This window comes from Micropterus dolomieu, linkage group LG14 (assembly GCF_021292245.1).
Source record: "Micropterus dolomieu isolate WLL.071019.BEF.003 ecotype Adirondacks linkage group LG14, ASM2129224v1, whole genome shotgun sequence".
Lineage (NCBI taxonomy): Eukaryota > Metazoa > Chordata > Actinopteri > Centrarchiformes > Centrarchidae > Micropterus > Micropterus dolomieu.
In genome coordinates this window covers 23058630-23083873 of record NC_060163.1, presented here as the reverse complement: position 1 = coordinate 23083873, position 25244 = coordinate 23058630, and the positions used below count along the sequence as shown (strand labels likewise).

At 39.8% G+C, this 25244-nt stretch overlaps 3 protein-coding genes across 9 annotated transcripts; 1 reads left to right on the top strand and 2 right to left on the bottom strand.

Annotated features, from left to right (window-relative positions):
- Positions 1–2008: 2008 nt before the first annotated feature.
- On the top strand, positions 2009–7680 carry cbx1b (chromobox homolog 1b (HP1 beta homolog Drosophila)). 4 transcript variants are annotated; one of them, XM_046068087.1, is made up of 7 exons: positions 2247–2539; positions 2618–2681; positions 4162–4243; positions 4531–4702; positions 4855–5008; positions 6723–6817; positions 6982–7680. In XM_046068087.1, exons 1-7 carry the CDS (start codon positions 2424–2426, stop codon positions 7121–7123), a joined length of 825 nt encoding a protein of 274 aa, XP_045924043.1. In that variant the 5' UTR covers positions 2247–2423; the 3' UTR covers positions 7124–7680. The 4 variants fall into 4 exon arrangements, with proteins under 4 accessions (XP_045924044.1, XP_045924043.1, XP_045924046.1 ...); XM_046068088.1 differs by lacking the exons at positions 2247–2539; positions 2618–2681 and adding an exon at positions 2009–2196; XM_046068090.1 differs by lacking the exon at positions 2618–2681 and having other exon boundaries at positions 2449–2539.
- On the bottom strand, positions 5728–17355 carry nfe2l1b (nfe2 like bZIP transcription factor 1b). 4 transcript variants are annotated; one of them, XM_046068084.1, is made up of 7 exons: positions 17153–17353; positions 16313–16434; positions 15416–16231; positions 14221–14445; positions 12150–12239; positions 11883–12038; positions 5728–11615 (listed from the first exon to the last, which is right to left on the bottom strand). In XM_046068084.1, exons 3-7 carry the CDS (start codon positions 15971–15973, stop codon positions 10239–10241), a joined length of 2406 nt encoding a protein of 801 aa, XP_045924040.1. In that variant the 5' UTR covers positions 15974–16231; positions 16313–16434; positions 17153–17353; the 3' UTR covers positions 5728–10238. The 4 variants fall into 4 exon arrangements, with proteins under 4 accessions (XP_045924040.1, XP_045924042.1, XP_045924039.1 ...); XM_046068086.1 differs by lacking the exon at positions 16313–16434 and having other exon boundaries at positions 14221–14412; positions 17153–17355; XM_046068083.1 differs by lacking the exon at positions 16313–16434.
- Positions 17356–18252: 897 nt separating this feature from the next.
- Positions 18253–24542, bottom strand: cdk5rap3 (CDK5 regulatory subunit associated protein 3). The gene is made up of 14 exons (XM_046068790.1): positions 24390–24542; positions 24083–24128; positions 23775–23906; positions 22927–23027; positions 22769–22817; positions 22259–22437; positions 21946–22082; positions 21187–21331; positions 20753–20860; positions 20331–20412; positions 20140–20228; positions 18960–19165; positions 18637–18808; positions 18253–18394 (listed from the first exon to the last, which is right to left on the bottom strand). Exons 1-14 carry the CDS (start codon positions 24393–24395, stop codon positions 18329–18331), a joined length of 1518 nt encoding a protein of 505 aa, XP_045924746.1. The 5' UTR covers positions 24396–24542; the 3' UTR covers positions 18253–18328.
- Between the last annotated feature and the right edge of the window lie 702 nt (positions 24543–25244).

Here is a 25244-nt window from a genome sequence, read left to right as displayed (position 1 = left end):
CAATGACCCTAAGCGCACCGCTAAAATAACGAAGGAGTGGCTTCACAACAACTCCGTGGCTGTTCTTGAATGGCCCAGCCAGAGCCCTGACTTAAACCCAATTGAGCATCTCTGGAGAGACCTGAAAATGGCTGTCCACCATAGTTTACCATCCAACCTGACAGAACTGGAGAGGATCTGCAAGGAGGAATGGCAGAGGATACCCAAATCCAGATGTGAAAAACTTGTTGCATCTTTCCCAAAACGACTCATGGCTGTATTAGATCAAAAGGGTGCTTCTACTAAATACTGAGCAAAGGGTCTGAATACTTATGACCATGTGATATTTCAGTTTTTCTTTTTTAATAAATTTGCTAAAATTTCTACATTTCTGTTTTTTTTCTGTCAAGATGGGGTGCTGAGTGTACATTACTGAGAAATAAAATGAACTTTTTTGATTTTTGGAAAATGGCTGCAATGAAACAAAGAGTGAAAAATTTAAAGGGGTCTGAATACTTTCCGTACCCACTGTAAACTATTCCCCGTTATGCATGGGGACCGCCTGGAACCTCCTTAAGGACCACTAGGGGTTCCCGGACCCCACTTTGAGAATCACTCCTGTACATAATCCAATACTATTATTATTTCTATTTTTTTAATGCCTTGTTAGATGATTAACTGAAACAAAAGAAAATTTCCCCCTCTGGGATTAATAAAGTATTTCTGATTCAGAATGGACAGATTGAGGGAACTCTAGCTCCCAGGCCATTAAGGCTGCAACTACTGATTATTTACATTGTCAATTAGTATCTCAATTAATAGATAAATTGTTTTGCCTATAAAATATCAGAAAATGGGGAAAAATGTCGATCAGTGTTTCCCAAAGCCCAAGACCAGGACTCTGAGGTGTGCAGGAAAGATTGTGGCTGACCCCCTCCCACCCCAGACCCAAACTGTTTCAGACACTCCCCTCTGGCCCATGAGGGGTCTATCGGGACCAAAACCTCTCGCCACAGAAACAGCTTCTTTCCGACTGCAGTGGGCTTCCTCAACAAGGCTCGGGGCCCCACTGTCACTGACTATCATGCCCCCCTCCCCAAACACACTCATACACACTCCTGACCCCACACTTTACAACAACGCTCAAGTGTGCTTGATGCTCACATTGTGAACTTGCACATACTTATCAGCATTGTATTATAGTATTATTGTATTTTTTTATACATTTTTTGGATCTCCTTACTTTTAATATATTTATATTTTTATTTATGTTATGTGTATTGTAAGCACCAATTTATACCAAGGCAAATTCCTTGCGAATTCCTCGTATGTAACGTTTGTCACTGTCACAGAGGAGGAAATTAAACCACAACAAGTGAATATGTTGTGGTTTAATTTCCTCCTCTATGACAGTAACATATGGAGGCTGGAATGAATTTTTTTTTTCTTAAAGAATGACTTAAAATAATATCATAATAATCCAAATAGTCGACAACTAATTGATTAACCCATTAACGCCACACTGTTTTGTTTTTTATTTTACACATATTTCGAACTTAAACATCTGTTTATTCCATATCTATATCTATCTATCTATCTATCTATCTATCTATCTATATCTATATCTATAGATATAGATATAGATATATTTAAAAGGCTATTTATTTATGACAACTGTATGTTTATGTCAACTCTGGCCCCCAATCAATATAGCAAATTCCTCATAGGCTACATGTAAAATACTACTTTGCAATACATGCCATACACCTTGATTTAGATAGTATTAGTGTATTTTCAGGGTCATTAAAGATATTCTACACAACACGTTCTCCTATAGGGATCAATAAAGCGCTGTTTATCTATGCAGGGCCCGTTCCGACGATCCAGTCCGCCTTTTGCTCACACTCCGCGGCCACAGATCTGTAAATCACTCGCCCGCAGCCCGCACGGCTCCTGCTGCAGTGATGAGTACATCCAGATGTTTTACAGTCGCGCTCCGGCGGACCAGGGGACTTTCTTCTTCTCTCGCACCAGACTAAGGGGCGGAAACGACACATCTGACTGTAGCCAAGCTAGCGGCTCCGTGTTTTGACAACCAATCAAGACAAACGGCGACGGTATCGCTACTAATATAATTGCGAGAGCTCGGCTGTCCTGTTCTTTTATTTCGGCGCGGGTGGACGTTAAAATAACATTTTTAAAAATTGTAAATCATCGGTGAGTTTTATTTTTTAATCTTCCCTCCTACCTCTCTTAAACGTGTTGTCTCGGGAGCGTTTGATTGTGCACGAGACTGAACGATAGCTAGCCGTTAATGTGCATATTTTCCAAATCTAGCGCCGGTGTCTAGCTAGGAGACACGTTTCTCATCATGCGTGAGCATAAACGATCGTTATAATCGACACTCATCGCTGAGTGTGTAACATTAGTGTTGGTAAAGCAATATGGAGGAGACACCAGCTAGCTACAGACGAGAGGGTCGCGTCTTGGCTTTGTCGTGTGGGCTTTTCTTCCTTTTGCTTGCTAACGTTAGCAACAATAACATCACTACATTTGAACAGTATGTACTTTAACACCAGGACAATGCTAAATTAAAAGTAGTCTCTGTTGCTTAATTATCAGCTCTGCACGTCCACAGAAACGTTACAAGCCGCCGCCGCCGCCGCCAGGTGTTGCAGACCTGCTGCTGGTTACAGTCACAGGCAGGTCCATGAACGCGCCTCCGGTCTGTTATTGATCAGCGAGGTGATCCATATTAAAGGGAGATACCCTCTGCAATTATATCTTGTTATAGGTGATCAATAATACATTCGGTCATGGCAGTATTTTTGGGCCACTACACGTGTAGAGTTGCAAAAAAACATCAACAAAGTACATTTACTCAAGTGCTGTACTTTACTTGGGTATTTCCATTTTATGCCACTTTATACTTAAACCATTAAAGTTCTAACATCTTTAATTACTAGTAACTTTGCAGGCTCAGAGTATTAATACAAAATAATCAAGTCGGCTAATACGTTCTTATCTATTATTGTGGATTAAAGTTACCCAGCAGTATATAAAGTAGTTGAAATGAGCTCCACTTTTACCAGAGACAACTTTAATACATCAATAATTATAATCCAGGGATATAATATGAACTTTATTCTGAAATGGACCTTCTGTTTAATTTACTTTTGATGCTTTAAGTATATTATGATTGAAGGACTTTTACTTATAACTGATTATTTTACACTGTGGTATTTGTACTTGTACTCATTTGTACATTCTTATGTATTATTATGGACTAAAATACCCAGAAGTATAACAGCGACAACCTTAATAGATCAATTATTAACATCAATTGATATAAATGAGTACTTTTGATTCTTTAAGTATAGTTTGATGCAGGACTTTTACATATAACTGATTATTTTTACACTGTGGTATTTGTACTTTTACTTGCGTAAAAGATCTGAGTACTTGTACTACTGTAACACTAACACCCCCTCTATAAAAGAAAGGTCATATTTCTGGGTAACTTCATGTGTAGTGTTGCAAAATAAGTACTGTACTTGAGTGCAATTTTTGAGGTACTTTACATGAATATTTCCATTTTATGCTACGTTATACTTCTACTCCACTACATTTTGGAAACTAGTAATGTTTTGTAACAACTTAAAATTCTAGTTATTTTGCATATTCAGAGTATTAAGTCAAAATATAGGTTAACTAATAAAATATGATCTATTATTATGGATTAAAATACCCAGCAGTATATAAAGTAGTTGAAATGTGTTCCACCTTTACCAGCGGCAACTTTAATACATGAATAATTATCATCCAGTGATAATCCAATATAATTTATTCTAAAATGGTTTATAAGTACTTTTCCTTTTGGTATTTTAAGTATATTTTTATGCAGGACTTTTACAGAGTTTACACCATATCACAACATAATGGTACATGGGTAACTTCAGGCAATGCAGATTATGCAGTCTTTTTAAACAGAAATCTATACTTGGGACATAAACATAATGGGTTTTTAAAAACATGTATATTAACAAAAAAGAAATCTACATTGCCTCACGTTGTTTACCCATGTATCTTACCAATAAATCCCATTCTCCAATGCTGTTTTCTCCTCTCTACCACATTGATTCCGGCTTGCTTCCATCATGCAACAATCTTGACGTTGACCAGGAACCTGCTGGTCCCCAGGTCTACCTGATGAGTATGAGCCTGACTACAGAACCCCCTAACGATGGTCCCACAGTTACAGAAGGTTTAATATATCATTATTTTCTAACATAATTGCTCTGTGTCACTTGTCCTTGTGCGGTAAGGTGTGTGTCGAGAGACAAAGAATGAATAAAGTAATGTGTGTTCTGCACTGAGCAGATTAAACAACCATTTGTGAAATAGACTAAGTAACACGTTTCTCAAAGAATTATCTGAAACTCTACCACTGAAAATGAACCTGCAGCCAGTAAGAGTTTTAGGTTTCAGGGCTCAGCAGGCGTTAAAGGGCGGGTGTCTTCAGGATCGTTAACTATCTGCTCGTTGCTACAGTTTCCAACCCGTCAGAGAGTAAAATGACTACACCTGAGAAGAAGGACAAGAAGCCAGATGATGTGCCTGAGGAAGAGGAGGAGGAGGAAGAATACGTGGTGGAAAAGGTCCTGAATCGGCGGGTGGTGAAAGGGAGAGTAGAATATCTTCTCAAGTGGAAAGGCTTCTCAGAGTGAGTGTTTTGGGGCGATTTCTAGTTGCATATGTCATGTCGAGTCATTCAAGTTATAACCAAGAAAACAACGAGATACCAACATGTAACAGGTGATAAATTATTAACTAAAAACATAAATACCGTTTTTTTTTTTGTACTTGTGTCTGCAGGGAAGATAATACGTGGGAGCCAGAAGACAACCTGGACTGTCCAGATTTAATTGCAGAATTTCTGCAGTCCCAGAAAACGGCGCACGATGGAAAGCGGAAGGCGGCCGGAGACACAGATGGAGACGAAAATAAAACAAAGAAGAAAAAAGACGACGTAAGTCCCAAATCTTGGTTTTTGTTTTGCACAATTAAGGGTTTAAGTGGGTTTTTGTTCTTCTGTGCAGAATCAATATCACAGTAATAAAATTCACTTGTTGCAACAAATTATGTTAACTTACATCTTACCTGACAAAAAAGGCCAATGACTTACATGATTCCTGCAGCATCGAGCATCTGTTATATAAAATTGAGATAAACATTGCTGGGCTCAATATGTCCTACTGTACTAAGGGTCCTGACACACCAAGCCAACTTCAAAGAACTAGCGTAGACAGAAACCCATGTTCTGTTCATGTCTTCTGTTAAAAGTTGCAACTGAACGCACCACAAAGACCACATCCAACGGCACAGCAGACCAACATGCATGTATGTTTTACACCTGCATGAGGACTAGTCAGCCGCAGAAAGACAAACAAAACAAAGTAGTGTAATTTTTTGACACCACTGTGATTTAGATGAAATAGTCTCATCAGTAATAATATGTCTTAATATGTAATAATCTGTCCAATAAAAGTTGCAACTGTTGTTGTTTTTCTTCTTCTTTGCTTTGCTCTGGTGTTGTCAGCCCATTGGCTCGTGGAATAACAAAAGTAAAGACACACACAGAAGACACAAAATAAAACTATTTTGATCTACACAGCATGAGATAAGACATTTTCCTGCAGTTTAAAATATTGGCAGGAAAGAAACCCCAAACAAGCCACAGTAAGTTGGTTAGATGAAGAGTTGCAGGTGGCAGGTGTTTATTGTAGTTCAGGCAAACCTTAAACCTCATCAAGGTAAGCACCTTTTTGTCACGGAAAACCACATCACAGGCTCTGATGACAGTTGCTCACGGTAAGGCAGGGTGCTGGTTTCCAGACAATACGGAAATTCAAGTGTCCACTTGTAACAACCCGTTACAGGCTCCCTCCTGCACATGCAGGATACCCTCTGTGGAGTCGAATATCCACCAACAGGCAGCTCTCAGGCTGAATCCCAAATGTTCGGACTTCAAATCCACCGTTCATAAAGTCCTTACAGGAGGGCTCATGTGGACTTCCTGCAGACTTCTAGAGAGTCTGCCTGCGGCGCTTGAATTATCCACAACTCGTTGAAATACAGATGTGACACTACAATTTCTTAAAAGTTGCCGACACAAGACAACAACATTTACTTTAAAATATTGTGTGAATGAAAATGAATGAAATACATGCAGAACTGAAAAGATGACTCAATTAATGGATTAGTTGATTGACAGAAATGTTCATTTGCAACTATTTTGAATAATACTTATATGAGGATTTGATGCTTCTGTCATACATGAGAGTAAACTGAATATCTTTTGGTTTTGGACTGTTGGTCGGACAAAGGGAGACATTTCTAGACATCAGCTTGGGGCGGTGGGAAATTAGAACAGACATTTTTAACTATTATCTGACATTGTATTGATTAAACCACTAAGAGAGAACATAATCAGTAAATTAACTGGTGATGAAAATAAATCTTAGTTGCAGCCCTACAAATATGTAGAAGTGACACTGAGCACGTAGGCAAGATCGTTTACCCGCATTCCTTTTGTGCTGATCAGAATTTAGATTTCAGATTTCTACGGCCACACACGCAACCATGAGAACTTTAAATTCGGATGACATACTCAACGTTGTTTTGTTATGTGTTACGTATTCATGCTAAAATTGTACTTTTGTGTTTTGTCATTTGATCATCAGACAGAGAAGCTAAGGGGCTTTGCTCGAGGGCTGGATCCAGAAAGGATTATTGGTGCCACAGATTCCACAGGAGAACTCATGTTTCTCATGAAATGGTTTGTATGCAGTGTGTAGCACAATAACTGCTGGCCATCTGTTTATACTGGTACATCAGTGATTAAATAACTGCCTCAGATGTTGGGGAATTAAAACATGGCATTACATTATTTACCCGTGTGCAAAAATGCATGTTATTAAAATTATTTTTCTGTTTGTATAGGAAAAATTCTGACGAAGCGGACCTGGTGCCGGCGAAGGAGGCCAATGTGAAGTGTCCGCAGGTGGTCATCTCTTTCTACGAAGAGAGACTTACTTGGCACTCGTATCCCACCGAAGACGAGAAAAAAGACGACAAAAACTAACACAGGGCGAAGGGGCAGGGGCAAAAAAGAAACTGTAGTTTTGAACTTCATTGTACTTTCGGCAGGATTCGGGGAGGGAGGGGATCAGAGACAAGCAAGACATCATTGGACTCATTCGTCTTTTGGTGTAGTATCACTCATTTGATTCTGCTTTTATCTGGATAGAACCTAACTGTAAATATGCTTCAGGTTTGCTTGACAAAATCCAAATGAAATGTACAACGCAGTGTTCACTGAGTATCCACTCCAGTTTTAAGAAAACTGCTCGGCTACTTCAGTAACTTTTTCACATAGCATTTGGTCCAGTGTTCAGTCATCTTGCTATGGCGTTGTATTGGTGAGGTGATGTTTTTATTTCATTAGTGTGCCATTTTTTTATAAACGCATCGGTGCTTCTGAGGGCAAAACTGTGTTCATCTTAGCTGTTTCCTTAGGACCCCTTTGGTGTATCATTATGGACCCTTTTCGGTGATTCATTTGGTCATTGGAAATCTTTGTAGTGTTTTTCATGAACATGTCTTGCTTGTCGGTTTTGGAGAATAAATCACTTTTTGTTACTGTGTTGTTTCAAGCTGGTGTTTATTACCTAGCAGGGCTGCAACTGACGATTATTTTCTCCATTAACTGATGAATCATTTGTAAACATCAGAAAACAGTGGAATATACTTCAATAGCGTAGAGTCAAAGGTGGTGTCACCAAATGTCTTAACCTAAAAATATGCAATGTACTCCTAAAGTAAGCCCAAAACCATCAAACGTTTGGTATTTCTTAATTGAGAACTGAATGATCGTTTATCAAAATGACTAATTTTCTGTCCATCTACTAACTGATTAATCGTTGCAGCTCTTTCACCCAGTTGTTCATGGTCCTGGGGCTCGTTCCAAGAAGCAGGATTTTTGAGTTGTCGGGATAACTGCAAGTTCCCCAAGTCACCTCCCCAAAATCTGAGACATGGACTGATGTAAAACCCCAAACTTTTCTAGATAACTTAAGAAACCTGCTTTCCGGACCAAGCCCCGTGTTGCACAGTATAACATATACCATTCATGACAACTAGAACACAAAAGAGTCCCGGGTGAAAATAAAAACACTTTATTAATCAATAAAAACAATTCTTGATTGCCAGCAAATATCTCAAAACAGAGGGAACTACATCCAAACTGAAAGCAGATGGTGAGACTGTTATGGAGACATTTGACAAACTACATAAATCATGACAAACACAAACATGAAAATATTTACATAACGAGACAGACAAAAAAAGTGCACTAAGTAGTTGCAGTACTAAATAGTTGGTGTCGCACTGGGTTACACTAAAGTGAATGTTAACCAGAGTTTCATGCCTGAATATCACATTTAATGAAACATTTCTCCTTTTTTTGGACATCATCTTAATGTTGCGAGTTCTGTTCAGCCTCTTGTAAAATACTCTACCCTAACCGCTATGTCGGCTGCAACAAGAGGGCGACGTGACGTGACTTACTGACAAACTTCATTCAAATAGACAAGTAATAGCACTTCTACTTTGAGAACATTTTTCTTCAGTTCTCAAAACATTTAAAAGATGAGATTGTGAAATAAAGGCATTCGAATCAAAGTGGCCACAACACACACAGTCATTTCACGCATTCAAATAACTTTTATCTCATTTAACAACTCGGCTCACTTTTTTATCAACACAAAAACTTCAAAACATAGGAACTCAATATTTAAACCAACCCCTTGGCTTTACAGCAGTTAAAAAATTGCCTCCAGTGGCTTTCAGTTGGGTAACGTTGGCAAATGAGTTAAATAAAAAGGGATATCGCTACACCACAGCGACAATCGAGCCTGTTTAGAATGAATGGCATCCAAGAAGAAACAAAAAAAACCCCAACAAATAATCCATAACATTAAACTGTGATAGCCTGGAGTTGATGGTAATCATACAGTACACTCTGGAGTTCCTGGCCTATCACAATATCTTAAATTCCTCTTATGATTACAGGCTCAAATCAACAAAGAGGGTGTAGACTTTTACATATAGCTGATGTGGCTAGACCTATAACCTTGCTTATACTACAGATTATGAACAGTTAATAAGAGCCTTCCTAAACGCAGCTCTTGTATTTAAACCTGCAGCGAAGGAATAGCGACACACACGGCAAAATGCATATAGCCAAGCCTTTTAAAAGACAAATTACAGTGCTATGTATAATTAATAAGGAAGTTGATACATTTAGCAATGCAGTGTGCCTCCTCCATTAAACATCCATCAGCTTCTCTCGCAGGACTTCAACTCCAGGCCTCTTTTTTAGCAGTGGCCAACCCGGGAACACTCTGCCTCCCGCCTCCGACTGTTTCTTGTCTCAACATACTCTATCCACACATCAAACCCAATCTCTTCAGGGCCTTCTAAACTTAGATGCAACTGACTCAAAAACTGGAATTTGAGTGCAGCGTTTGAGCATTTAAGATGTGTTCAGATCAAGTGATGTGCACCATACAACCTTTGGTTAGTATAGGTGTTAATGGCATCCTAAAAAGACGGACTTCCTGTAGCCTTTGGTATCTAAACTCTCACAACCATAGGTGCTGTTCTTTGCCTGAACATTTGAAACTTAAACGTTGACTATGAAAATCACTAAAAGTCTCCAGGGTGGGATGTGATCTGATAGTCCTTTAAAACCTTCCGTGCATAGGTATTCCAACCATTCTTGTTAACAATGTTCTTTTACTCCCACTTTTCTCCAGACCAGTCCCTTGTTTTACCCTACAAATCTTCTCCATCCTCAGTGGTTTGGTGCAAAAGGGTCAAGAGCGGCTAACATTTTTCTAATAGCTCCTTTAATGTCCTCTTTAATCCCTCGTCTCCTTGCTTATTGTTTTCCCCCTTCTAAATAATGAAATATCAGTACTCAAACAAAGAGCTACTTCTGCTTCAAAGTTGTTTCCAGGAAAAATAACGTAGGAACAGAATGAAAAGAGAGAAACTAATGCGAGAGTAGTCAACAATGCCATATTTCTACTCACCAGAATCTTCTTAAAGGAAAAAAAGGACATCTCTCTTGCATCTGCAGAAATCTTTCTTATTGATTTAGCAAAGTTATAGCATAAACGGCAGTTTGCCCCCCCTCACTTCTTTTTGTCTTTTTGTTTTTTCTCGGGCTTTCGGTTCTGCTCAGCAGTTGTCACGCCGCGGGGCATGATCAGCACGCTGCCATCTGCGCTGTACTGGAGCGAGTACTCGTTGGGAGGATAGGGCCGGCCCTCCTCATCCCGTAACTGAGTGAACACCTCTTGGTACAGACTTTGCATCTTCTGCTTCATCTGCCGGATGGAACGAATGAACTCCATCTTCTCCTTCAGCAGACGGGCCTTGTTGCGCCTCAGGTCTTGGACACCCTGCTCCAGATTTATGATAGTGTCCAGCTTGCGTTTGCGGCAGTTCTGGGCAGCCATCTTGTTCTTGCCGCGCCTGCGGATGTCGCGGATGAGGGCTAGCTGGGCTTCACTCAGGTGGTGCTTGGCTAGAAGCTCGTTGAATTCTTCCACAGGCAGGTTGATGATCTTTTCGTTGGAGAAGGGAATTTTCATGGCCCGGGCTCGGCGTTCATCACGGCTTGCGTGTTTATCGAGCAAGTCCTGATGAGGCTGAAGCTTTGAGTGCTGTTTGTCGCGGACAGTCTTCTTCCCAGTTGAAATGGGGAGCTCTGGGTGCTCAGAGAACGCAGATGATAACGGCAGGTTGTACGTATGATTGTGGCTGATGCTGTCGAGCTGAGGGAGCCCGTGAAACTGGGAGGGGTCTTGATAGCTCATACGGCAGAGCTTACTGTATTCCGGCTGATAACCCCCGACAGCACCTTCCTCTGTCTCCACAGTGGCAACTTCAGAGTCGGTGCTGTAGCCCACAGCTCCCTCCTCTGAGAAGGTAGCAGACGTTGAAGAGGAAGATGCTGCAGAAGAGCAGGATGTCTCAGAGCTGCTTGGGGAGGCCGGGCTGTGGCTGGAGTCCAAGGAAAGACCGGAATCTGAGTCAAGCTCATCCTCCAACTGCGACGCTTGGGCCTGGCTGAAGCCCTCCTCCATGGCAAGGTCCAGCAAGCTGATCTCATCGAGCATGGACTCTTCCAGCAGAGTGCTGAATGGATCGGGCAGGATAGGTGTGGATGTAATGTTGTTACTAGAACTATTAATGTGTGGTGGGAGAAAGATCCCGGTCAGGTTAGTGGCTCCAAACGTGGAGTTTATGTTGCTGGAGTTGCTGGAAGAAAGTCTGGGCATGGTGGTTCTTGGGGTGATGGTAATAGAGTCCAACTGGGGATTGAAAATCTGTGTAAAGTCTTGGCTGCAGCTGGGGAGGGAGGCCTGGTGAAGGCTGACATCCTGGTTAACTGGTGTTGAAGGAGTAGAAAGTTCGAAGCTCCCCACAGGGCTTGACTCAGTTGTCCCACTTGTGCCATTGACACTGCTGGAGTTGGTGTTGAGCGAAGTGTTCACTTCCATTGCCTTTGAACAGAAAGATTTTGTTAGGGGAAAATCTTTAATTTTATCTACTTTTTATGGTTAAACTGACACACACTTCAACACAGCAAACAGGCCATTTTTAAACTTTCAAATATGCTTTTGCACTACAATGATATTGAAAATGATAATGATTCTTATTTTGAAATACAAAAGCTTTTTTTGTACCTACTTCTATCAGTTCCCACACAACAAATATATAAATGTGTCAGGACAAATAAATACACCTCACAATTTAAAAAGGGAACTTACTTGTAGCTCCATGATGGCCATGATGTCTTGCCACTGCTGCTCCAGGTCCAACTGTGGCTCTGCTGGGGGCAGCTGTGGTGCCAGAGGAAGGCCCTGAGATGTAGAAGGAGCTTCTTCATTGGAAACTATTTCCGGGGGGACAACTGGGGCTGGAAACTAATTGAAAATGTCATACACATAAAGCAAAAACATTTTAACAACTTCATCAAGCAATCTCAATAATACCTGGCTTTACAATGAATGTGAAACAACAAACACTGTTTTTACCTCTGATTCTTCTCCAAAAGGGAACGTGGCCTCCAACAGCCTCAAGCATTCTTGTAAAGACAGTGAAGTCTGTGAGCCAATACCTGGGAGCTGGGCAAAAACAAAAAAGACAGACCAATACAGTGAAAAGTACCGATTAGTTTAGGGCATTTTAACATCTGTAGTTCAATTCAGGGTTTCTACGCCTTTTCCATATAAAAATTACTTCCTTTTCCAGACTTCTCTGTAGACCATATTTGAATCAAATAATAATAGCTCATTCAAATCAGTTATCACCAAACCATTGTTGCTGTTTGGACAACACTCCGAATCAGAAGATTGGACAACCTTACAATGTTGCACAAAGAGGAAGAAAACTAACCTAAATTTGTTTGTTCAGTGTGTCCATGGAAATGACAATGAACACAGCCGCAGAAAAGATAATCCGTTTACTTTTCTGATGATGCCTAATATTTGGTTATTTATGATGCTATGCAATTCAAAGACATTGTTGCATATTTTTCAAACTAATTAGGTAATTAGATGTCTGGATTTGGTATTTATAAGGCACTTGGGGCAGAGCTGTTTGGACTTACAGGCGTAGAGCATTTGCTGTAAGGTAGAGGTATAGATGCAGAGTGTGTTTTCAGTCCCATGCCAAACTTCTTGCCTTGTTTTCCATAAGATCAAGCTCGCTCTGGCCCACGCTCTCACACACACAGTGTTAAACATTTTAGCTATGCGGGCTGCCTGCTTCAAATGCCACGAAAAACACTCATGTCAACATGGTGAATTTTATATATTACGGACTAATGAAAGAAATTGTGGCCTTTTAGTTCTGGTGTGGAATCGACAGGTTTGAATGACAGTTAAGTCTTTGATTGGACAGTTTTGCAGACTGTCTTGTAACACCATGCATAATATTATGGGAGGAAAGTTACTGTGTGGTCACTACATTTCTCTCACTTTTTATTGGTGAACTGCTAAAATACACAAAGTAGGACACAAGCTCAATAAACCTGTTTTAACTCTTTCGGACTGATAAATCCCTGCACTCGAATGGGGACGTGCATATAATTAGCATGGTTACAAAATGATAAATATATAGGCTATACATCACTTCCAGATCGCTCTATTATCAGTTCTCACTATCAGCAGACGGATATCATAGTAGCAGCAGTTTAAATTCATGCTAAAATCATGTATCTACTGTCACACAGTCAAGTGGTTTGCTTTGCTTTCACACCTTGAGAAGGAGGGTCTCGGTCCACTGCGGTTGGTGCTGGTCTTTAGACTGCACCGGAGTTTTAATGACAGCTTTCACACCTGCCCAAATAAAGTGTATAAAACCGGCAAACCAACACAGGTTAGGTCTGAAAGCACCCATCATTCTGACAGTCTTGCTGAATCCAACTGTCATTTCAGTCGTTTTGTTTCTTGATTAAAAGCAAGTTCATTTCAGTGTCCTAAACAGACACGTTTTCATATTCTCACATTCGTTTACATTTGTTTTCTTTATCGGTCAGGGTTAATTCATTGAAACCTCACAGTGCATCCGTGACATTTTTATGAATACACTGGATGTAGGTAGTTTTACGAGGATTACATTTACATGTCACAGGGGCAAACGATTCTGAATGGCCACTGGATCGTTTTCTTGGATGTTAGCCATGGAATAAATGTGATTTAATTGTACAGTATTTTAACTTTAGAACATGGGCATGAACACAGCTGATTGGCTCACTATAACTTAAAAGCGCACCTACATCAAACAGCTAAAGCTTGATTGCTTGATCTCACCTTGCGACCAAACCCATTGACTGGTGTGACTCAACAATGAGAGGACACTCTTGAAACTAAGCCATTTTATAGATAAACACTTTTTTAACCCAAAATGTTTTCCACAAATGGTGAAGATGGACTAACTGGAACTCATGAAAATAAACTCATATTCAGCAGATGAAATTATCTTTTATCACCAGTGTGCTGCTCCCAAGTTTCTATTTTCTTTTTATGTGCTTTTAGGCAGTTAAGTGTACCACCTTCCACTGGATGAAACACTAGGATATCGAGATCCATTTAGTCTACAAACCTGCTCTGGAATACTCTCTCCTGTCTCCCCGTCGACCGGCTGAGCTCCTTGTACGTTTACTCCATTTCTCCAGCTCTCTTGTTCCTCATTCCCGTCTTTGTTCTCATGTGGGCTGGGCTTCTCCTCCTCCTCGCTCTCCTTCTGACGGTTGCTGTAGTTGAACACTTCTCGTCCTGCACCAAGGTCGATGTCCTGTCGCCATAGGATGTCAATCAAGTCAATGTCCTGGAAAAACATATAGCAACCATTGAAAAATGGCCCTGTACAGAGAAAAGTTACTTTAATAGCCAGATATTGTGTAGGTATTCAATTTATTGAAATCTAACTCATATGGTACAAATGAAACCCAACATATGTGGGCTATGTATGATTGAGTTATTCATGATAATAAACTAGTACTTATGCTGTTTATCTTTTTTTACAAGGGGAATTATGGCATGAAAAAGTGGCATGATCATGTAACAGAAATGCTATGCAGTCAGATGATGCAACCATGACACACACTTTGACATGGTGGTTATCATATGATCAGAAAGAAGTCTTGGTTCATTACAGCCCAACAATGACTTAATGTCACCCCAACTCTATTGCATCAATATGGCCATTATGTCAAGTTCGCTGAAAGAACAAAAATGATAATTTAAATTGAAAAACAGCCACTAACAATAAACTATCATAAAATGTAACAAGTAAATGTAAAAACAGCATTTTCTTTTTGAACCGTTAAGTGAGTCAATGAGGAAACATGACTTGGATTTCAAAGTAGCACACACAGCTGTAATGAATGTGACTCTACTGCTTTGAAAATATTTGCACAGATAAAATACAAGGGCTGTGGAATGACATAGGTAAACCCATCGTGGTATACATGTTTTCATTATTTGTAGTACAGTACACGAGCGGCTGTGGCTCAGGAGGTAGAGCGTAAGGTCGGTGGTTCAATCCCCGGCTCCTCCAGGCTGCGTGTCGAAGTGTCCTTGGGAACGATACTGAACCCGAATTGCCCCTGGCTGTTCCGCCAGTGTATGAATGTGGGTGAATGGTGCAGATGTATTGTAAAAGCGCTTTGAGTGGTTGGATATACAAATACGGAGTATTTACAGTATATTTGTGTGGTTATGCTGACGTTAAAAACTGTCAAAAGGAGATGCTCCCCAGGTGTTAGCAGAGTGAAGGTACAAACAAGCTGCAGTACCTCTTTGGTGAGGTCATCATTGCCATCCCTGCTGCCCTGCTCCTGGTTGCCCTCTGGGGCAACAGCTCCCAGGCTGCTGTCTGCTGCGTTCAGGTTGTACGTGGATTCAGGTGCTCCACTTCCTCCCCTCATGGCCGGGGTAGCGTCAGGGTTGTTAATGTCCTCTAAGCCGGCCCCATTGTCCAGGGTGATGCTGGGGCTGGACTGGCTGCTGGCAGACACCACAGTCTCAGAGTCACGATGAACTAGCCAGGTGTTGAGCTCGGTACTGGGCACAGAGAAGCGATCCAGCTGGCGCACCTGGTTCAGCAGCCGTCGAGTGGTGAAGAAATGGTCGAGGTCCACACTCTTTGGATGGATGCCATAGCCGTCCAGCGTGTTGCGCAGGTTGTGAAACTGTGTCTGGGTGTAGGCTGAGCTAGGGCCCAGGATGATCTCTCTCAGAGGGGGCAGCTGATTGTTTAGATAGGTGTCAAGGTCCACCCGCACCCCAATGAGACTCAGAAGGATGGTGAACTGAATCAGGCCCTCTGTGAAGTACTTTTTCAGGTAAAGCATTTCTTTACAAAGGAACAAAAGGTGAAAGTAAAAAATAAAAACAAAAGCGGGGGTCAACTACCTGGGATCGATACTTCTGTACTTGCACTTAAAAACGGAGACGAATACATGAACATAAAAAGTGGTTAAAGACAGTGAGGGGGAGTGGGGTCTGGATGTTTAGAAGGCGTCCAAGATCCAAGATGGGGGTTTCCACTCTGAGAGAGTCCAGTCTGTGGTCAAAGCTTTGTTCTTCATGCGGTTCTCATCTTCCCATTCCTGACAAAAGTGATAAATGACATGTTATTGCTCTACTGCAAACTACAATAGTTCAACATGACAATCACAAGATTTACCTACCTACATTAAGCACATGTTAACGAAAAGAAAAAAGGACTTGCTAGTAGCAACACTGCAACCACTCCTCCATCCTCCCAAGACTAGACATGTCTGCTCGCACCGCGTAATGCCTTTTTTTTGTTCTTGGAAATACAAAGACAAGCTTTTTAGGCATCACCCTAACCCTTGACGTACAACTACTTCTTGAGGGTGCAGCTGAAGGTGAACGCAAGTCGAGAAAGCTCGCTGGGCTGGCTAACGACAACGTTAGGAGGCAGACAGGGTCCCTCCCTCCTCTATTTCGCCTATCTTCGTCCTGTGTTAGCCGTGTTAGCCACCTTGTGTTTTGAGACCCGGCTACTGCTATTACACATGTTTAATCACCTTGTAACGTGACATAAAGTAGAAATTATAAGCTGTCGCCACGTTAGCTAGTTAACTTGCATCTCTGTTTACCCCCCAAAAAGTGACAGCTACCTGTACTTCCGCCGTGGCTAGCATCAAACAATCTCCCTAGCAACAAGTGGTGAAAAGATGAATGACAGATTATACAGCCATTCAAAGGCCTCAAACGCGGTGACGACACATGACTCCAGCAATTGCCGGCCAATAGGAATGAGGCGTGGGTGGGGAACTCAAAGCCTACACTGCGCTAGCCTTTAAGCTAGTTCGCTGCTAATAAGCGTTCAACTACTTTGAAAAGTATTAACCAAAACACACTCCTGTATCCAGACATTCACAATTAAACACTGCTTATTCTTCCATGTGTCCGCTGACGTTAGCTCACGCCATTAATCACTGTTAATCCGTGTATCGCCGTACGCATTAGTTAATTGAAAACATCTTGGTTTTTATACTCACGCATGAAGATTACGCAACTTGTGTCTTCATGCCCAAAAAGTCCGCTCCCACACAAGAACAGTCACAAAGTCCTGTTTCATTAAAAGTCCCACGGTTTCACGATATAGCATACTCCAGCCTTTCCTCGTTGAATGGCCCACCATGACTTGCAGAATTGCTAGCTGGCCCGGCTAGCCTAGCAGCACGGCTTGACACCAAAACACGCTTTCAAACAGAGCATGCGTAGAACATTCTAGTAGCAAGCTTTCATCACCCGACCAAAAAATCCCCCACTGGTAATATTATACAGATTATACCAATAAAGTCTAAAGTTTCTGAGATATTCAGTGCCAAAAATAGTTTTTCCAATGTTTTTTTTTTTATTCCAAAGAAATTAAGAAAAGTACATCACACAATTTTACAGTTTATATTCCACTAACTCTTAAATCTAAAAAGGTGTAAATGTTTTGATTGTATTATCTGGAGGATTATAAAAAAAAGAAAATCATGCAATTAAGTAAGTTAATGTTATTATAAACTGTGAGAAGTGATTGTCACTTTAGTAGTTTTATTTGTTAGAATATTTGATATCCATTACTGCAAGTTTTCTAAATCTTTATCATATTCTGAATTATTTATTATTTAATATGGAAATTACAAGATCAACAACAAAAAGAAATGTGTGCTTACAAAAAGATTATTTAAAGAGATTTAAGCAGCATAAGTATGCCTTATTTGCAATTTATTTTTTTATCCACCCTTAAATGTATTGGTATTTTATGTCTTGATTTATTTAATATGCAATAGTAAGTACTTTATTTGTTTTATATACAGTTTATGATAATGACTTGGTTCTGTCATCTTTGTTCTATATATATTATACATATTAAATTGAAGTAAAAAAAAAAAAGATTATACAAAATAAAATAAAATAATCTATGCAGTAAAAACAAATTTAACCAAACATGAAGTGGATGCATTAATAAATGGATAAACCCAATATTTGACAGAACTGTCAAACTGTGTGTTATATAAACACACACAGGCTAAAATCTGGGGCTAAAATGTGAAATGTTTCTTACCCAGTGTCGATCAAGAAAATGTAAAGAACACTCAATACCTAAAATTAAATACCACTTTTATTTCTCCTAGTAGATCATGACAAAAAAAAAATTCAGCGAACATCTGTGATGTTCACTATATATGGACCCCCATTAGGTTGACAGGCCTTTTGTTGTATTTCTTTGAAATGTCAGCTTCAATCTGCAAAGACAAACAACACTCATGAGATCTTTCAAGGTGTGTAATTATGAGTCCTCTGTGTTTTATATATTAATTTCTGTGTATTGTTTATATTAACATGGATATAATGGTAATAATCTGTAATATTTTTATGTTTACTGTATTCGAAGGAAGGAAACAATTCTACACAACCATCTCTTTCTAGTAAGATGGAGAATCGCCAACCCTTTGAACTTAGATAAATTGAAAGAGTAATCCAATACCAGTTTCTGGAGTTCGCGGGTGCATCCTGCCAGCAGGTCAACACGAGGCTCCAGTCTGGACTGCTCCTCTAAAGCTTCCTGCCTTTTCTCAGCCATTGTGGCACTCTTCAGTACAAGAATGTCTGCCTGCTTCAGCTTCTGTCTCAGCACTTCTGACACACGTTCAACATACCTAAACAACACATTTCATACAAACAATAATGGGAAATAAAAAAATAACATTTGCTGGGAAGAACATGGTTCTAATTCTCATCCCTTTTGTATTATGCTTTTGCTGCTGACTGGAATTGATACTGTGAGGAGGATCAGTTGTGGCAGCATACCGGGGTGAGGCCTGGATCATAAACAGGTGCTGCATCCGGAGAGAGGTGAGCCGGCCCACAAGGTCCTGCACCCTTGACAACATCTCCCGGATATGCTCACGGGATTGGCCTTGGATGACAGAGGGGGCCAGCTGGAACTGGCTCATGGCTACCACATCTCCCTCCTCTCCCATCTCACTAATGCGCTGGGTTAGGAACACTTCCAGCTGTCCGAACACAAGAATCCAGTGTCACTTGTTAAATCTGATAGATGATCTAATCTATCATTCAAATACCATCCAATAAATTAATTACCAAACTGGTGGCCCTCCTTAAACCATCTGTGTACCCCACAATTATTAATTACCATTTAGTCTACTTTTATGTGACTGTACAATACTGACATATCACTTTATAGAGAGCATAAGTCTCTCCCCTTCCGGTGGACCAACAGGGGACATTATTTTGGAAAAATATGTACGGAAGTCACTGACGAGAGACAACAAATTCTTTTATCCCATTTGAACTGTGCACTGAATAACACATATGATGTTTGTCAATTTAAAATATAATTTTGCAAGTCAAGAAAGTTGCACTTTGTTGTAAAATTGTTTTAATGTAAGACTGTGAAAATATGTAATTAGAAAGACCACAAACCCAAAAGTCACGTATGTGGCGCCATACCCGTTTGTCTCAATGACTGGAGCTAATGTTACTGAAGTCAAAGAACTTCCATGTGTATATATTTTTTTCTGAAGAAAGGTCCCATTGGGCGGAAGGGAAAGATTTAGGCTCTATATAAAGTGGGAGGAAAGTGATGAAAAAGTGATCCGTCTCTTCAGCTGCTAAATGCTCCACTATGTTCATCAGCTGGTCTTTAACTTTATCATAGTTACAGCAGGGCAGGTGGTGCACAGCGCCTTTTTGAAGCTTCTTCACTGAAACAGCTCTGACTGAAGATGATGCAATTTAAAGACATCACCTTGGACTATGGGAAAATATGACAGCCATTTCAACTATATAACATGTTTTACTATATGAATGATTTTAAAAAAATGAATAAGTAATGAAAATAATCTCTAGTGTTTATACTTTTCTATATCTTTCTTTGTTTGAGCACTAAAATCACAATTTTGACAACATGACCTTTTACATAAAGATCATACAAGGTTAATTTGACAATACATGACTGGGTCTTTACCTCCATTAGCTCATCAATAAACTGGCTGCGTGACTGAGAGTTCTCCAGTATAGATAAGGCATCCTCGCCCCTCGCCACACCCTCAGGGCCTACAAGAGGACACATGTCTTTAGCAAACAGAAATGTCAACAGCTGAGCATGTGGTAAGTTGTGGAGCTATAATGGTGATCTAAAAAAAGAAGTGTAGTTACAGTCTGTGCCCGCGTCTACGATTTCAATTTCAATGGGAGCTGCTTCACTGTCACCCCAGTCAATACCACCAGCACCAGTGTCCTGTTCAGGGAGACAAACAGAAATAGGCATAGTGGAGCAGAGGTTATCAATCTTTTCAGCTGGGTGTGCCCCCACAGCCCCTAACAGATGAACTCAAACACCACTTCATATCAGCTGGTTATCCATTACTTTTAGCAAGCGATTTCAACCACTTAACGCTATGACATGCTTTTAGAAACCTATTTCAGCCATTTATCTGTTACTTTCAGTGCAGTTACAAATTCCCTAATAAGAAAGGATGTAATACTGAATATAATATAAGACGTATGTACATTGAATGTAAACTACATATTAATATATTCTTTATGAATATATTTATAAGGTGTATGTTGTCTCTTACCTCAGAGCTCGGCTCCAGGCTGATACCCCAGTCTATTCCATCCTCAACTGTGATGCCAGAATTTACACCCAGAGTATCTGTGCCTTTGCCAAATTCACCCCAGTCAATCTACAGAAACACAAAATCAGTGGTGAGAAAAAATCAGTTGTGAATTAACACATGAACACATTTATTTGACCTTTTTTGGCATTTGGATATCTCACAGCAGCACAGAGCTGCCACATGAGTCCTGGGGCTGTATTACATATCTTGTTTAGTAACTGTGATAATCTGAATTAGAGCCTGATTTTAAAGTAACTGTATGACAAAAATAAAATGGATTTAAGGAGAATTTATAAATTAGGAAGTGACTTTTCCTCTAAACTAAAGTAAGATAGGAAGTTTTCTAATATGTGAAACTGAATAATACATAATATAACGACAGTGAAACCAACCGTATCCTCTGTGACTGCATCAGGAGGAGCTTCCTCCACAATTGGCCTTTCAATAACTGTGGGGACTTTCCCCGTTCTCCACTCATAAAATGTTGCGTTTCCTCTCTTCTGGGCAAATGTCAGCATGGGCAGGACTGGTTCTGACCTACAAATGACAATGTGGTTTTTAGAACAAACCAAATGTTTTATTATTGATGTATTGCTGTTAGGGATGTGTACTTATGGTGTGTTCCATGAGACAATGGAAGTCGGAATTTCCGAGTTCAAAGTCGGAAATTTCAAAGGGAACACCCCCTTAAGTCAGATTTCTGACTTCAAAAGTCAGGAGAACCGCATTACCCTGACTTCATTGATCCAAGATGGCTGCTCTGAGTATCAACAGTTAGTGAAAGCTATAGTTTATACTGCTTATTAGCACTTCTGTGTACTTGTGCCTCATATACATTTTTGTACACAAAGTGCTGTCCAGCTGCTGTCTGTGGACGTGTTGCTACAGTGTTTAGTAACTATCGCACAATGCGTTGTTTTTTGTTTTAAAATCAACCTGCGTAACTATGGCTAACCTGGCTAGTTGTAAATAACGACTGGCCACGCAAGGTTTTCCGACTTGTTAACTGAAACGTCAATGTCATTCCCAACTCCGACCTCCGAGGCAAATGGTACGCACCAAGAACAAACTAACTTTCCATAAAAGATGTACAAGGACAAGGAGTATATATATATACACAAGAGTATATTGTACATTGATGATGTACTCACCACTCACATACAAAGTTTGTGAAAGCAGTATAAAGTTGGATATGCTCCTCTAACTTTGCTGCATCCTTCCCAACTTCCTCAAGAACCACTGGTAAGTCTTTGACCAGAGCCTGAAGCTCACGAGCCACATTTTCTCCCTGTTAGAGGAAAAAAAGCCACGCATCAGGATGAAAAACACAGAGAGTGAGGGTCTGGACAAGCATCATGTCATTTCATTGGTCTATTAATAAAATACCTAATTTTGAACATTGCACAATGTCAGTGTAAGTGTTTGTTAATATTCTCCGGCAGGCTTCCATGTTCTTATACTTACTGTGATGCCATACTGTTTGCAGGCAGCATAATAGCGTTCCCTCAGGTCTGCAGCTGAGCTCTGGCACTCCACTTCCCGCCTGCTCAGCTCCTGCTGAAGCTGCTGGGCTTTGGCCAGTTGCTTCCTCAGAGCCGGGCCTTCGTAGCTCACATTGCGACTCAGCAAGCTGGCCACCTCCGCTGGGACACACAAACAGATATTTTTTATTACAGAATTCTACTCAGGCAATTATTTAGTTTCAATAGCTGGATGCAATTTCCCCATATCCTATAATAATGATACAGGAATAATCTGAACAGCAGCAACAAAAACTACTCTTTTCACAATTTTGACATAGTTAGCTTTAGACTTTCTGGTTTCTAAGAGAATTACAACATGTATTGGAACCAGTATCATTTTTTCTTATTTAAAATAGCCTTCCTACCCTATAAAATAATAAGTCTAACAGCGTATACAGATGTTGTGACACTATAATAAATACAATGTTTGTTTTGTTTTTATATTACTCACCCAAATAGATATTGTCTACCTCATAAAGGGACACAATCTCCTGCCAGTCCTGTGACAACAAAAACATAAAACATAATTAAAATCAAAACATTCGGATAGTTTAAGAGCAGAGGAATATTGCACAAAGAAATCCCCACAGACCACTTGAATTATCTCACCTTCATCCTCTGAGAGGAATATCTGCCAAATATGTTCTTGGAGGAGGCCTCAGTTCCCTTCAGTATCTCCACTATCCTCAAGCAGTGAAAGTAGTGAATGTCTACCAATTAAAACAAAGTATTTCAATTACTACATTGCATAATAATACACATACAAACATAACAGAGGAATAAAGTGGCAACAAGGATGCGAGGTCTTGGTGTAATGCAACAAATGCAACTTTGAAAAATAAGAATGACTTTTTCCATGGACCCATTTTGTCCCTCTCATGTTCAGCATTTGTTGTTCTGAATGACAGAAGCCTGATCCGCTTTATAAAATCCAGAAGATCATTTAAGAACACTTACAGCTGTTTTTAAGATATTCCAAGAATAAAAAAAAAAAAATGTTTACCCTTAACCAATCAGAGATGGTAGCCAGAAATTACATTACTCCTTTTCCCTCCTTTTAAAAAAACAATTTGCAAACAACATAACATAAGATGATAAGACAATATAGTTAAAAAACAAACCCTCTGCCCCAAATCTCCTTGCTTGCACAAGATAAATATAAAAATTCTAAATTAAGATGTAAACGAATGAAAACTAGAGACTGATAATAACTTTGTATATGACATGAGACAAAAAATATAAATGCCTTATTGTAAATGAAAATATAAAATTAGTGGAAAGTAATATTATAATTTCTTTTATCAAGTTGATAAGAAGAGTCCATGAGGATTCTGGAAATACCTTAAAAACTATGGTACGTGTTGTGTTTATCTTTCAGAAAAATGCATGCTTATCTCTGTGACTTTGATGTAATGAAACAGATGAGAGGCACAATCTGGATCTGTAAGGGGACCTACAGGAGCCGGAGAGAAGCCTCTTGATCTCCTCGTTCTCTGGCATGTCCTGGATGGCAGCATTGATCTTCTCTCTGATGGACTGTACAGCACTCTGCCATTTCAGATTGCAGTGACGTCGATCCACCAGCCAGTCTGTGGACACAAGAAACATTCAATACCAATAATATCTGTGCATCTGGCATAATGTGATTAATCTGTTGAAGGCAACAGATGGTTTTGTAGATCTGCTGGAGAAGAAACACAAGCTAGTTCGCATTTACAGTAACAGATGGCATGAACATTTTTATATGAGTGTATTTCTGACTTACCCAAAAGCTTGCTGGTCTGTATGTCGATGGGAAGGTTCTGAATATTCTGTTGAAGAGAGAAAACAGTCAACACATTAGTAACTTACACTTTCTTCCTCAATCTTTCTAGCAGTAACTTACATTGTGCAGGGAGATTATTGCATTATTGTGCAGACCTCTAACGTTCAACAGCTAAACAAGAGGACAAACTATTTTCTGTATTAATCTTTGGGAACTGTTTGTTTCTCAGTTAACTGGACTTTGGCTAGCTAACGTTAGCTAGCATGCTTAATAAAAACCGAGTAGGAGATACTTATTTTCAGCTTACCTCCATTTTCTCTCAGCCTTTTCAAAAATGAAACCACTTCCACGATTTTAAGGCTTCATTATAGGTTTATTTAGGAAGCTTTATATCCAGGATTTGCTGTCACCATCCGTGTTTCACTGTTTATGACACGTTACTCGAAGGAGGGCCAATAGAAGGAGGTGATGTTACATCCGCTAGAGGGATTGACCAATGATATGTCACTATGCTGACAGCCGCAGCTGATTGGTGGATGGTTCAGAGTTGAGTTTTGTTTTTTAAATCAACTTTATTTGAGTTTGCGTAAATTACAAATGTATAAAACAATTGTACACGATGTGCTGAGCGCTGTGAGGGATAAGGAACTTTATAAAATCTTTAAATACAAGACAAGCTGATACAGTTTGCTAAAATGTATGAATGAATTTAAATGAAATTACTTTAACTTTACTGGTGATTAAGTATCATCTGATTCCAGTATGAGATCATTTCTACCAAATGATCTACTGTAGTAATATCTATTTGGAACAGGGCTCCTGTAGATCTGTTGTTGTTGACTGGAAAAATAAATTTGACCTATGGAAGAGTCGGGTGGAGAAAACAAGTGCAATTGTTGGGAGATTTGAACAGCATACAGACTCCAGAGGCTATTGCACCAAATACTTTTGCAAAGTCCCCAGGTGTAACAGGAATATTATATTCTGACAGAAACTCAACATAAATAAATAAATAAATAGAAGACCATAAGTGATCTACCAACACAATATTATTGTTAAATCAATATTCCATGAAGAGAGATTTGTGTTAAGATAAAATGTCCTTGTTATTTCATATAAAATAGTTTTGTGCTCGTGGATGAGAGAGCATGACAAGAAAGCC